Source organism: Aspergillus eucalypticola (assembly GCF_003184535.1).
Source record: "Aspergillus eucalypticola CBS 122712 chromosome Unknown BO83scaffold_8, whole genome shotgun sequence".
In the NCBI taxonomy this organism is placed as follows: Eukaryota; Fungi; Ascomycota; class Eurotiomycetes; order Eurotiales; family Aspergillaceae; genus Aspergillus; species Aspergillus eucalypticola.
In genome coordinates this window covers 995,219-1,009,437 of record NW_020290282.1, presented here as the reverse complement: position 1 = coordinate 1,009,437, position 14,219 = coordinate 995,219, and the positions used below count along the sequence as shown (strand labels likewise).

Below are 14,219 nucleotides of genomic sequence, written 5' to 3'. Positions count from 1 at the left end.
TCTGCTCGGCGATGTGCGGATGCGGAGAAAGCAGAGTCTAGTTACACATATGTGGACGTCCCAGGCGCTGGAGAATACCGATCCATGGAACGCGTTCCTCTCCTTCGGAGCCGAACTATGTAGACGGGGTAGTGACGCTGATGATGATAATAGTGGTGCATATCGATTTCTCGGGAAACAGATTGCTTGCTTACTGGCTGGAACTGACTCGTTCGGGTTCAACCAAGCCTAGCCTCGAATTACTCTTGCCTGTCTTCATGGATGAAGACTGACGAATTCTACTATACTGAAATCCGGTTGGTCAATGTCGATGTCTGCAAGATATCTACACTTCAGAGTAGTAGTTCGAGACTGCTCGGATGAGGAGACCCGATATCCGGGGAGTCAAAACATGGAGCTAAGCTCGGATACCTCTTGTATCCGGCGGTCTCAATCTGTTTTTATGATAGCCGGTAACCTCGATGATCGTTTGGTAGCATTTTGTTTGCCTCTTTTTTCCTTTTTCAGATTTTTCGCGTATCCTTCACCGTTAGCCTTGTGCTTCCCCGATCTACACTTCCTATCTTGATACTTCTTTTCCCTCTCTGACCGCTTTAGTTGCTCCTCCGGCTTTGTAAAAGAATAGAATGAGCATATCTTTATCCTACAATTCATGAAGTGCCTCTTAAATGTCTAGACATTTTATTTGTTGTGAATACATACACAGTGCACGCTATCACATCCAGAGCATGAGGCTAATTCTGACCAGTGTCACTGCCTGCTTTAGTTCCGGTCCCCGGATAGATAGTAGATCGCACTAATAACTTAATAGGCAAAGAGTGGGACGAATGCCTGAACGTTAGACTGCCAGTTCCCCCCCCCTTCGTTATTATAATTATTATTTTTCCATTCTAAGTATTTTTCTCATTTTATTTTTTTTCTCCTTCTTTTTGATTTAATTTTTATTCCTTTTATTATCTAATTTGGCTGTTAAATTTGGTTCCCCACTCACTGAAATTCAGAATTCAATAATAATTCCCTTTATTTTGAGGTATGGGTTTGCTCCACGATCCAGATTCATTAGGGACCAATGTCCTCTACGTAATGTGAATACCGATCATACCCAAGCTATTATTCTCTTTTTTTTTTTTTTTTTTTTTTTTTCCTCATTTCCCGCCATCCCTTCCAGTGACTGAGGGGATGGCACAGCAAATGCCGTGCCTCAATAATTCAGTGACATGATAAGAGAGGTAAACCCAATCCGTGCCTGGGTTAGATGCATGTCCGCATCTAGTAACCACCCTGAAGTCAGGCTCTGAACAGTCTCAAATCCGCTGGTTCTTCTCCCTCCCCCTCTCTTCTTCCCCCTCCTGTTTTCTTCTGGAAGACTAGAAGAGGAACCTAGATTTGGCACAAAGAGAAAATCTAGAAGCCAACGCCGTAGAAGAATGAACAGGGGAAAAGAAGAAAGAGTGGGAGGATCCGAAAATAAACGTATGGGTGCCCCAGGAGCCAAAGTGTAGCAGACAAGCGAAGAGATACTAAAATAAAATGGAAATCAAATCACATCAATTGAGCGGATGGGATACCAAAGGGAATGCATCCATGTCTGGCTCCGGTCCCAAGACAGCGGAACAAAGACAACGCCATCTAGCAACCCCGTGCCAACATCGAGGGAATTCACCACCGCCGGCCAGCAGAGGGCAGCCCGTCAAGGGTTTCAGCCGCTGGGGATTCCATGGTTGTCATCCCCATCTAGAACTTCGTGCTGCAGTATCCATCCCGCCTTAAACTGCTTGATATCCGCCCGAATTCCACCACTGTTTTTCCCTTGTCTCTATTCACCTTTCTCCCTTTCACACACCTCGTGAACAACAACAGGTGTTCATCATCATCATCATCAAGCTTCTCTCAATTGTGCTTACTCTCGCATTGCTCTCTGGCTTTTGTTCGGACCAGAGCAAATCGCTACACACTTCGTCCCCATCTCCATCATCTTACCGCTTCCTTCTGGGCTCCACCTCCTCCCCTCTTCTCTCTTCTGCTTGTTGTCGTGGTTGTTGTGGGCCTCTACTTGTTTGTTCCTCTCAGGCTTCACTTCACCGTTCTGTATTCCACATCCCTGTTCTTATTATTCTTTCACTCTACTTATTCTGTTGGGTTCTCTATTGTCGCCCTTTTGGCAACAATCTCTACCGTCACTTCCCCCCTGTTCTTTCGTTGCGAATTGCTAGCTCCCCCGCTGTCTATCCTGTCCTTTACTTTTCCCCTCAATATTTTTTCCGCACATACTTCCTCGGTTGCTGTAACCTTTCGTTGAGTCGCACCCCTCTGGAAAGCCTTCAAATGCATAGCCTCCCTGCTGTGGACAATCCCTTAACTACTAATACCACTATTCCGGGTTATTGGCTCGCCTAGGCGTGCACAATATCCACTCACTGATCCCCGCAACTTTTCTGGCTCAGCCCAGCCGTCGCATACTTCTGCCTATTCAGATCTACACCCAGAAATTGGAGGTCTCGCTGATTCTACCTTGAAACTCCATTTCTAGCTTTCTCTTTGATTCACAACCTCTTGACCTCTCCTTGTCATCTTCTATTGTATTCACTCCGTCTTACTCTTCCTCGCACCATGGCAACTGTCGCTACGGCGAGAATGATTCGCGGTCAACCGCCTTCCCCGCCTCATTCTACTGATGGAGACCCTGCACCAGAAGTTCACCAAACCTCCTGTAGCACGCTCCAGCAAGCTTATGGACCTCCTGACCCTTATGGTTCTATGTTACATGGAAATCGTGCGTCTGGTGATATTCCATACGAACACAGGACACACTCTCTGGTAAGCAGACGCAATTTGCTCAATCTCATATGATAATGGCTAATCGTGTTTCAGGAATACACTCCTCCTTCATCGCAGTACGTCTCTTCCGGGGACTATCCTCGATCACTGTCAATGCAAGCCCCGGTAAGTCTTGCCAATACTGGACTTTCCAGGTCTCTAAGGTGAGCCGTAGTACTGATTAAGTCTTAGATGGCAACAAATGGCCTTCAGGCTAACACGCCTCCCCCTGCTGCAGACGAGGGCCTAGTTTCAGAATCGGTACCACGCTGGAGCTCGCCGCCGTCCCAGAGACAGGTGACGAGGGCAAGGGTGGCCAGGTCGCCTAGAGTGCGTCGCAGAAATAGAAATAGGAAGGACACAAGAGTCGAGCTCGAAGGCCCTCTGAGTGAAGTGACCAAGCATTTGACAAACATCCCTATTCGAGACATGGAACGCTGGGTGAATCGGTCAATAGAGGTTCGTCACCAAGAGGTAGCCAAGAGGAACGGAAAGGTTGCCAGGCCCATGAACTCTTTCATGCTTTATCGATCGGCATATGCGGACCGGACAAAGCAATGGTTTGCGCAGAACAATCATCAAGTTGTTTCCGAAGCAGCGGGTGACAGCTGGAGGCTTGAGTCCCCAGAAATCCGTCAGAAGTACGAGCTTCTGGCCAATATCGAGAAGAGCAACCACCTCAAGGCGCATCCTGGTTACAAGTTCTCGCCGTCGAAAGATAAGAAGAAACGAGCTGGGAGCGAAGATGAGCGTCCCCTGGCCAGCACCCCTGGATCCACTTCAGATTTTCTTCAAAATCGTGCCGCGAGCTCTTCAGAAATTGATAGTAGTGGCTGGGAAAGTCGGGACTCGACCCCGTTTGACTTTGCTGACCATGGTTTACATCTACCTGGGGACACCTACCTATCTTCATCTGCCTGGCATGCAGCCAACCATGGGCGGCCGCACCCTGGCATGATTCCCTCCTCTGAGCCGTCTCACTACCTCCACCAGACAATTCATGCAGGGCTTATCCCTCACGTAGAGGATGTCCGATTCAAGAAGACTGGCTTGCATGGGATTCAATATGCTACGTCCTCATCCACTCCACTGGCTGCTCTACCCGGCGCCACACATCATGACCTTCTTCAACCGTCCACCTCGTTGCCCGGTGATGGACAACTGGATCCCCAGCTCCTGGCCCTGCAGACCGAGCTCCAGAGCCCGAACCAGCTCTTTGGCAGCTCTCACAATATGTGGCAAGACTCTTCCAATGTCAACTGCTACACCTCTCCCTCGTCTTCCTTGGCACCTTATTCAATCCCTTATACCGCGACGACTTACTCACAGGGAATACACACCCTAGAAACCGACCCTGCTCTTGATGGTACCAGTGGCGATTTTGACACCTGGATCAACCAGCAGGGCACGACATACTAAATCCTTATCTCGAACACAGTAATCATGGAACGTTCAAAACACGCTCCACCAGTTTATCTGCTATCACATACAAGTCGATCTAATTTTTTTTTCTTTTCTTTTTTATAATTTTCGTCTCGTTTTGTGACCTGGGATGGACGTTTACTCTGTTGTTTCTTACCTTTCGGAGCGGAGTTATTGTTGAAGGCGTGGGTATTTTTCTTAAGTGTGGCCCGGCGCTCTGTTGTCGGGGTCATCGGTCTCAAGTTCGTTCACGTTCGCTGTTTATCTGGGTTCTAACTTTCGGTTCTTTCTTTTTGGTCATGGGGCATGCTTTAGGACACGGATATTGATATGGATATGGAAATGTGCTTTGTGGGAGGCAGTTTTGTTGGCACTCTTGTGCATATCTCATGGTACTTACGGGATTTGATGCATTAGATCAATTGGGCATTGCATGATAACAGGAGGATACCACCACTTTCAATCAAATTTTTGTTTTAATTTCTTTCTCCCTATCACTGAAGATTTCAAGGCGTTCCTCAGTATGCTGAACTTCATCGGCATGCATTGGACCACCTGATATTTTTCTAAGAACTGGACATATCTGAGACATCACGGTGTGTTATTAGTCTATGAATAGCATTTACATTGTCTCTTGCATAGTGACTATTGAAAGGAATTTTCTTATTCTTCTTTATTCCAGTAACAGTCTCGGTGAATATACAGACTCTAAACACACCATTTTATTGACTCCTTTCCTCTACAATGAGTGTGTAACCAAACACAACCCTGATCCTACACTCCAAGCACACTAAGCAATTGTTCCAAGACACTTATTCACCCTTCAGTTCTTCTACCTAATAAGTCTTCCTTTCAATATATCCCCATTCAAGCCCCTTGTTTCATCTTCCGCCAGCTACTTACTATATCTGTATTTCTTTGTTCTCGGTCATTTAACATCACTATCTGAAATAGAAACCCCCAAGGTGAGGGCATGTGAATGCTTCCTTTCAGCTTCAGTTGTTTTACTTACCTCATTACTATTAGTTGTTGAAACAGTTCAATAGGGGCTGTGTAACAATGTCAGAGGATCACCTGGACCTGTTTCTATCCAGCCTTTTTATTGTCTCATTCTATTGTCTGCTACCCCATCTTATGAAACATTGTTCTAGTTTGGATACATGATTGCTTAAGGACATGGAAGCGGCTTCGCTTCGTCGGCCGGGCGGTGTTTGCTAGTAGCTCTTGGAGATGTTCCCAACATATGAGAGGGACTTCTAGGTATTTATATGCTGAGATTTATGCCGTAAATGCAGATGTACATGGGGGTCAGAGTCTTTGAGATCTTAACACTGGATTTCAAAATGTATACTAGTTGCTCGGATACTGGGCTGCCTATCTCTGTGGGTCACAGGAACGTATATATGGCCTGGAATAAGAGTGGGACTCTTCATGGGGGGTGTGTGGTTGTTAGTCGGAGCTGACTGTTAACTTCCTGAAGAGGAGTTAGGTGAGAGGGGTTTTGGACCCTTATTGGTCGGTGGACCCTTAGCGATACTTGAAGCTTGGTAATTGGTATCAGGCGTTCATATTATCCTAGCAAATAGACTACCATTCATATCGACACTAGTATCTTGAATTAACGGATGGGGTTAGTGGAGCATCCCTGGGCTGGTTAAGAGGCTGCAAAACAAACCGCCTATATCATTCAGCATATCTACCAAAACTCTCACTCATCCAAATCGCGAAAGCACCTACAATTCCGATCAACAGAAGGAAGCGGCAGGACTCTCTCCTTCTTAAGCTTCTTCCGCAGAGCTCTTATCCAAATATTCCCATACTGCTGTTCCAAGTTATCCCAAATCGGCTGGATGACCGCTTCCAGCCTGTCAATCTGCATTTTACCCTGACCGACAACATACCAGCGAATCGAAGATAGCATGCGGTACCAGTCATCATCACAATGGCTATTATAGCCCTCGTCTCGACAGCGCAAGAGGATGAGAGCGTGAATGGCCATAGTGAGGTTCGGGATCTTGATTTTATATCTTTCCAGCTCGTATGGGTCTCTATATGCTCTTTCATTGAGCTCGACATATAGCATTAACCTCTCGTCGTGCAGTGGCTCGATCTGAGTAGGGAGGCGTTCGTCTCTGGTTGACATGTAGTACTTGTCGTGTCGGGACGGTTCGTTCAAAGTGGGTTCCGGGAATGAGAAGAGGGTTTCTGCGTGCCCGTATAGCTTTAGGTAGTATGTATGCGCGGGAACAATCCAGTAGCTCGCGATATGGAAGTGTCTTGCTGGTATCATGCCGTCTTCGGGACATTGGAAGCGCGAGCAAGCTTCGATGTGGCTCTCGGGACAGGTTGTGAACTCTGCTGCTTGGAGGGTTCGATATGCAGCGTCGATTAGTCTGTTTGGGACGATGAAGGATATGTCGTGGGGCTGGGGCTTGTTAGTTGGTGGTAGTGGTGGTGGTGGTTCACACTGATAGGGAATGGAATGTTACCTCTTGCGTAAAGGCACCATAGGCAGAAAGCATGTACTCGTTCCAGAGGACATTAGGGATCTTTGCATGATCCAGAAGACGCGCGATGATGGCGCATAGTTCTCGGCCGTAACAGCGCATTTTTGTGATTAGGCTGAGTACCCGTTGTTACATTTCCTGGTGTATGGAAGGGCCTTCTTTCCTACTGATATCTCTGGGAAAGTCGAGGTTTTCTATGCTTTCCTACATCGAAATCTGTCCGGACGAGAATGGAGGATGCTTCCGGGATAATACTATATGTATTATCCCTTTGAGGACCCTTGGGCTTTTATGTGTGGCATTTCTTCTCTCCTTCATGAAGCTTCAGGCACATTGTGTGACGGACAAAGCCATTAATACTGCAAATGCCTACGGTGGCATGATTTTTGGGTACTTGATCGAACCTTCGTCGGAGATAATATTCTTTTCTATGTGCATCTTCCGGGTCGTTATACTGTCTCCAGAGGACTTAGCAGGGAATGGCTTTCTGAATGGTTCATCAGAGAATGAAACTCGGAGCTGTTTTCTCGACGGTGGAGGGCTTTCTCGTTCTGTTGGTCCAAGTTCGTAGTCATCAGTCCTCACTCCTATCTACTCATATCTCAAGAAGCCATTGAGTGAATAGAAGATAAAAATGATTCCATCAGCACTACTCAACTGTAGGCTGGATCGGTCGGGTGGAGTTTTATTTGCATTGGATGCGCCTTAGTTATTTGTTTTGGGGTAGGGAGGGGATCGAAGATATAATAAGTATAGTTCATTTAATTAATTCGCGCCTCGGCTTCTTCCATATATCAACAACCTGGAAGATGGCTAATGGAAAGAGGCTACCAAGGGAGCTTCCACTGGCTCACAATCCTTAGCATCAGCCGCTCAGGGCACATGTTCAAACATCTTCGCTGATGTCAAGTTTGGGTTCTATATCTCACGTTGGAAGGCGGCTTGGCAGGAACGCGAGCCGTCCGTCACGTGTAGATCTTCGATCGGGCGCGGCCTAGCGATCCGCGCGACGCTGTGCTGGCAGATTGACCTCTGACCTCAATAACATTGAATAGCAACTTATTGGTTGTACACACTTATAGTGTGAAGTCAATTCTTGTCGGGTCTGCATAATCCCCACTACAACTCTTATATACTGCCAACGGCGCATGTACATCCCCCGAAAGCCGGAACATTCCTCTGAAGTTCATCTCCATTCGCCATGTACGGCGAACACGGGAATAAGCTTGTATGTGCTCCTCTTTCAAGCCAGGCTCCATGAATAGCTCGTCCTAACGAAACCCACAAATAGGTGCAACATGCCAAGCGCACTCAGGCTCTCACCCATCTCCCTCCCTACCAAACCGAACTGGTCCGTTCCGTAGCCCGCGAAGTACGCGACCTCGACCGCGATGTCGCACACCTCCTCGGGCCTTTCGAAGGCAGTTTCAATCCGTCACAAGAACCAGCCGTCGCCTGTGCCCTTCTAGTGGATCACCTCTGTATGCGCCGCAACAAACGATGTCTACTTGCCTACCACCGTGTTCGCGCCGAGAAGCTCGAGGAGCTATGTTGGAATGGCGTCGATTTGCTCGAACAGCAGCTACCGACTGCAGACGAAGGGGCTGCAGGTGCGTCAGGCCAGGGGAGCGGGGGTTATGCAGCGATGGGCACTGCGAGTGGGAACCACAGTTCGTTGAGCCCGGAAGAAGAAGAGTACTTCCGGCAATATAGCGATCTTCTGGCGGCGTATAAGGGACAATGGACGGATATTGATCTTACGGGAAGCCTGGAGCCCCCGAAGGATCTCTTCATAGACGTGAGGGTCTTGAAGGATGCGGGGGAGATTCAGACCGAGTATGGGTATGTGAGGCATTTGATTCTACTTTTTTTCCCTCGCGCGTATTGTTGATCGGCGGATCGGAATGCTGACATTGCATATAGGGTGATCAATTTGACGAAAAACAGCCAACTCTACGTGCGGCAAGGGGATGTGGAACGGCTAATCGCGCAGGGGTTTTTGGAGCGTCTGAGTTGATGGCGGATGATGAGTTTCAAATCATGCAATTTATGTCTTATGATACCCAATGAATGATGCCTCAAGAACGGAGTATAGTACAGGACGGTCTAGCTAGGATATGCAGTGTAGCGTTGTTTTCAATAATCCCAATTTTTCGGGTTTAGGGTCCTAGAACCGGACCCCAACTGCATACGCTCGCGCCATTAGCACAAGCTATTATCAGAGTGATTACGTAGAGTAATTTATATATCACGAAATAGGTCTATCTAGACTTTCTAGCCTCGCAGTAGCTGCAGCACCGTTGACGGCAGCGGCGGTGCTTACCTAATTGTGTTTGCAGCAGAGGAGAGCATCGGGGCCTATCATCGGCCTCGTGCATCCAAGCTCCTTTGCTCTCTGCAGCAAAGTCGTGCCACTAGCGACAAACTTCCCCTCTCAGAGGTACCGACTCGCCGACTAACCCAGAGCCAATTCGTGTCAGTCCGCTAGCGACGTGCTTCTAAACCTCTAAGGTCCTTCGGTTGACATCGGACCCGTCAGAATGGTGGACCGGCGACAGTAGTGTCTTGTCGGTGATAAGGCTTTTTTAGTCACCTCCGCCCGCGAGCTTTGATAACGATCCTGGGTGCCATGGCTGGGCCTCATTGAGTCCCTTCCGGACCCTTCTGGCCTCCATCTTCGGGAGTCTGCATTTCTCCTCCTTTCTGACATCTGACTCTTATCTTCCTCCCCTCACCCAATTCCCCAATCGCAGAGCAATGCCAACAGCTGCTGTGCCGATTAAATTCTTGCGTCATCTGCTATCATCTACCCCCCTCCTCACGCCTTTTTTGTCGCCAAACAATCACAAGCTTCACAGCCTGCGGGCTTGACTTTCCCCCCTCTCCGGTGGTGATCAGGGAATATCCAGTGACAGACTGTGTGAGGCGATCGCTCATCACAGTCTTCCTTCCGTTTGCGGTCAACGATGGGTGTCTTCCGCTCCCGAGACAGCAGCGACTTTCGCATATCCGGGGTATCCCCTCATCGCTCTCCCTTGGAGGACGACCTAGACTCGAACAGAACAGAGATCCCGGTTGAACATGCCAATCATGGTAGCCCGCCCCGGTCCTCCGGCCTAGATTCACTGGTATCTGGCGGTACCAGCTTCCGAACCCCAAGTCGGTCTTTTTTCCACCGGTCATTCCATACTCCAGCAGGTACGCAGCTACAGAGACCTCACAGACTTTCGTTTCGTGAGGGGAGTTCGTCATCACTTAATGTATCCAGATCTGACCTTTACATTTTAGACACGGCGCACTATTCAACCCATGGCCTCAGGGAGCAGACAGCCGAACTGGCTTCCTTTGCATTGTCGCATGAATCGAATACTCTTCCCCCTTCCTTGGATATCTTTCAATCCTCCCAAAGCCCGAACCGCCCATCTTCTCCATCTATCAGTTTCGCAGCGCAAGGAAGGACAAATATAGAACCCGGTCCTTCCTCCGTCCTCAGCACCGGTTCGTCGGTCCTGACACAGCTAATGCGCAAACCCGACGCCCCCGAAGCTGATCGAGACAACCGGGACAGAGCCTCCGACTGGGATGAGTTTAGCGAGAGTGCAGTGTCCGAAGATCATACCCTAGGAGTTGCAGCGGGGGGTGCGTCTGCTACTGAACAGACCTCCTTGTTGCCCAAGACAGTACAAGCAGGACCTTTTCAAAATTATGGAGGGACTGGCGACGTCGAAAGTCAAGGCATTTCCGGGAATACTAAAACAGACGCGCTTCCTGGAGCTGTTCACAAGCTTAGGATGTGTTTCTGTACGCTATCGAACCCGAAGTCGTGGGACGGACAGACTGTATGGCGAGATGGGATTGTCTATCCGCTCAGCTTTCTGCCGTCGGTATTCCTTGGCCTTCTGCTCAATATCCTTGACGCTCTTTCATACGGCATGATCCTTTTCCCGCTGAGCGAGCCGGTCTTTGCTGATCTGGGCTCGGACGGTATCTCAATGTTCTACGTCAGTACCATCATTTCACAGTTGGTCTTCTCTTGTGGAGGCTCCATTTTCAAAGGAGGAATTGGGAGTGAGATGATCGAGGTTGTCCCGTTCTTTCACCAAATGGCCTTCACCATTCTCACTCGGGTTGGTCAAGACAACCCGCAAGCTGTGTTGGCCACGACTATTCTCTCCTTCTCGGTCAGCTCGGTTCTTACAGGCTTGGTGTTCTTCTTAATGGGAACCTGTAAGCTCGGTGCTCTGATTGGCTTCTTCCCACGTCACATCTTGATTGGATGCATCGGTGGTGTAGGATTTTTCCTGTTGCTCACGGGTGTTGAAGTGTCTGCTCGATTACCAGGCCCCTTCGATTTCACCTTGGGAACATTCGAAAAGCTTATGCAGCTAGACACGATATTTCTGTGGACGACCCCATTGTTGCTTGCGGTTGGCCTTCTGGTTTTGAAGCGTTTCTTGCGTTCCAATTTCTTGGTTGGTGGATATTTCATCGGCGTGGCAATTGTATTCTATATTGTGAAATTCAGTGCCAGAGTACCTATGGATACATTGCGCGGCAAAGGGTGGGTGTTTGATGCTCCATCTTCGTCAAATCCGTGGTACCACTTTTATACTCTCTATGGTGAGTGATCGCTATGTCTTCGCGAGTGTGCGTCATACTAACTGCTCTAGACTTCTCTGCTGTTGATTGGTCTGCATTTCTTGACACGATACCTGCCATGTTTGCACTCACATTCTTCGGAGTACTTCACGTACCCATCAATGTTCCCGCTTTAGGAATCTCTACCGGCGAAGATAATCTCAATGTCGACCGTGAACTCATTGCTCACGGTGTCACCAATGCCTTGTCTGGCTTTGCTGGAAGTATTCAGGTGAGTGTGTTCTAACTTCCAGCGAGTCAAATGCTGACTTATTCCAGAACTACCTCGTATATACAAACAGTCTTTTGTTCATTGACAGCGGCGGCAACTCTCGTGTGGCAGGAGTCATGCTTGCAGCTGCTACTGCAGGGATCATGGTTATCGGTCCAGTTATTGTCGGATTCATTCCAGTAATGGTTGTAGGAGCGCTCATATTTCTGTTGGGCATCGAACTGATGCAGGAGGCTTTGGTTGATACGTGGGGCAAATTGCATCGACACGAATATCTGACGGTAAGCTTCGCCCTGATAACTTCGACAAGCCTTTTGGCTAATTTTACAGGTTGTGATAATCGTTGCGACCATGGGTGCTTGGGACTTCGTGGTGGGTATCTTTGTGGGGATCATCCTCGCATGCCTAAGCTTCGTCGTCCAAACTTCACGCAAATCCGCCATTCGCGCCACCTTTTCTGGCAGATTTACCGGCTCAACAGTCAGGCGGCCGCCCATTCAGCAAAGCTTCCTGAAGGAAGCAGGACAGCAGTCACTGATCATCAAGCTTGGTGGATATCTGTTCTTTGGGACCATCGTGAGTGTGGAAAACACCATGAGGGGACTTATTGAGGAGGAAGCATTCAACAAACGCCCTATCCGCTTTCTGATTCTGGACTTCTCCCGCGTTTATGGCATCGACTTCTCCGCAGCAGAAGCATTCACTCGCATCAATCGGATTCTGAGAAAACGAAATGTGCAGATGACGATTTCGGGCCTCGATGTAGGAGGAGACGTCGGAAAAAGCCTCCAGAACGTGGGGCTATTCGAACCCGTAAATGGAGTTGAGATCTTTGAAGATCTAAATTCAGCGCTCGAGTTCTGTGAGAATGACTACCTGAAGGTCTTCTATAGCCACAGGGAAGCCTTGTTAAACGGCAAGAACAAGTCGTCAGCCTTCCTCGAAGTTCCTACGCCTCAAGGTCAGTCTCATCTTGGCGATGCGGTGGTGAGTTCACCTCGTCAGCAATACTTGCAGCAAGCCGCTAGAACGACTCTCCATGAGAACGAAATGGCGGTTGTCCAACCAGCTGCATGGTCCGCAATGCGTCAACCCCTGCCGCTCCTTCTTCAGACATTCCAGGGCTTGACGTCTCGCAACGAAGATTTTTGGTTCAAGGCTTGCACGTATTTTGTCCGCGAGAGCTACGCAGCTGGCACCGTGCTGTATCACGAAGGTGACGTCCCGAAAGGCTTCTATCTACTGGAGTCGGGGATGTTACGTGCAGAGTATGAGCTGCCTCAGGGACGGTACTTTGAGATCATCGTAGCTGGACGGCCATGTGGCGAGCTACCATTCTTCAGCGAAACGCGGCGGACCGCAACAGTCAAGGCCGAACAGGACTGTGTGAGCTGGTGCCTGACTGCGGAGAAATGGCAAAACATGCGCGAGCGTGAGCCAGAGATTGCGCGAGAGTTGCTAACCGTTAGTCTCAAGCTGACGACGGAGCGGATGGACAGTATTACTTCGTAAGTGACGCCCATTTTACTGCAAACGATCTGTACTGACCTATTTCAGGTATGTTCTCACGACGGCAGCTTGATCCAATCATGCCGTCCTGTATTTTGAAAACCCACATATAATCTGTATCGCATCTTGGGGTGGACATCTGTTGCATATGTAATGACCTAATGTGGAATGCTTTTGAATATTATTCTTTATTACATATTCAGAAATGAGGGTGTAGTATACAACCACCACTAGAAGGGTAGGCGCTCACGCAACCATCAAGATCCACAAGAAGGATCCGTCACCAGCCGACAAGCACAGCGCATGATCGCCGACGAGGAATGAACCGAACCACTAGCAAAATCGAACCATATCCAATGTCCTCGGGTCCGACAACATCAACCACTAGCCTGTAAGCACCCTCAAGTGGCACGGAGTACATGGAAAGCATCCCGTCCACCAATAGGAAAAAGTAATGTCATTTGCATACAATGATCGATCGAACAATGGCGTGACTCCGTCAGTCAGGCGACCCTGTCTGTCCGGCCCCTCCACTCAATCATTCACACCCCATCAACCACAGCTGAAAAACCAATCATCATCACAAACCAACCACTGCACTCGTACTTATTATCCCAATTAGCTTGGCAAATACTTAATACTGTCGAGTGATTACCGGCAAGTAACTTCCGACATCTGTCTCTCTCCAGCTCTGTGTCTCTTTCTTCTATGTAGTATAACTTCCAGCCACGGAAATCACCCGGCGATTGAAATAGGTGGGGCTTAAGTGAGGGAGGTGTGAGGTCACGTTATACATTTCGCTGCTTATCTATCTACTTTTAAGGTATGTATTTAGCATTGACTGCTAACTGGTAGATACAGTTTGTACTAAGTTTATAGGTTAGTCTGTGAGTCATGTGGCTTGCTCGGGCTGGATTCCGTACTCATCATGTCTGTAAAGTAGAGTCAGTTGATTGAGAACCAACAATTATCGGCAACAGTGATCAGTAACGTAATTGATCGGATGGGTGAGTAATACTAAGATCTACTACATATGAAGCAAAATTCACTCTGATGCAATAATAAAAGCACAATAATCTAACGTTAGTTGGGAT

At 48.4% G+C, this 14,219-nt stretch overlaps 4 protein-coding genes across 4 annotated transcripts; 3 read left to right on the top strand and 1 right to left on the bottom strand.

Annotated features, from left to right (window-relative positions):
- Positions 1 to 2,455: 2,455 nt before the first annotated feature.
- BO83DRAFT_335290 (HMG box protein) lies at positions 2,456 to 4,691 on the top strand. The gene is made up of 3 exons (XM_025528404.1): positions 2,456 to 2,817; positions 2,896 to 2,943; positions 3,010 to 4,691. The coding sequence occupies exons 1-3, from the start codon at positions 2,611 to 2,613 to the stop codon at positions 4,234 to 4,236; spliced, it is 1,482 nt and encodes a 493-aa protein (XP_025389841.1). The 5' UTR covers positions 2,456 to 2,610; the 3' UTR covers positions 4,237 to 4,691.
- A 1,256-nt stretch (positions 4,692 to 5,947) lies between these two features.
- On the bottom strand, positions 5,948 to 6,848 carry BO83DRAFT_436324 (uncharacterized protein; the record flags this gene model as incomplete). The annotated part of the gene is made up of 2 exons (XM_025535947.1): positions 5,948 to 6,664; positions 6,729 to 6,848. The coding sequence occupies 2 exons, from the start codon at positions 6,846 to 6,848 to the stop codon at positions 5,948 to 5,950; spliced, it is 837 nt and encodes a 278-aa protein (XP_025389840.1).
- Positions 6,849 to 7,947: 1,099 nt separating this feature from the next.
- BO83DRAFT_387490 (DNA replication protein PSF1) lies at positions 7,948 to 8,763 on the top strand (the record flags this gene model as incomplete). Its single annotated transcript, XM_025532717.1, has 3 exons — positions 7,948 to 7,974; positions 8,038 to 8,588; positions 8,670 to 8,763. The coding sequence occupies 3 exons, from the start codon at positions 7,948 to 7,950 to the stop codon at positions 8,761 to 8,763; spliced, it is 672 nt and encodes a 223-aa protein (XP_025389839.1).
- A 949-nt stretch (positions 8,764 to 9,712) lies between these two features.
- BO83DRAFT_335288 (sulfate transporter family protein) lies at positions 9,713 to 13,347 on the top strand (the record flags this gene model as incomplete). Its single annotated transcript, XM_025528403.1, has 5 exons — positions 9,713 to 9,944; positions 10,035 to 11,366; positions 11,417 to 11,616; positions 11,664 to 11,897; positions 11,947 to 13,347. The coding sequence occupies 5 exons, from the start codon at positions 9,713 to 9,715 to the stop codon at positions 13,126 to 13,128; spliced, it is 3,180 nt and encodes a 1,059-aa protein (XP_025389838.1). The 3' UTR covers positions 13,129 to 13,347.
- Positions 13,348 to 14,219: the final 872 nt, after the last annotated feature.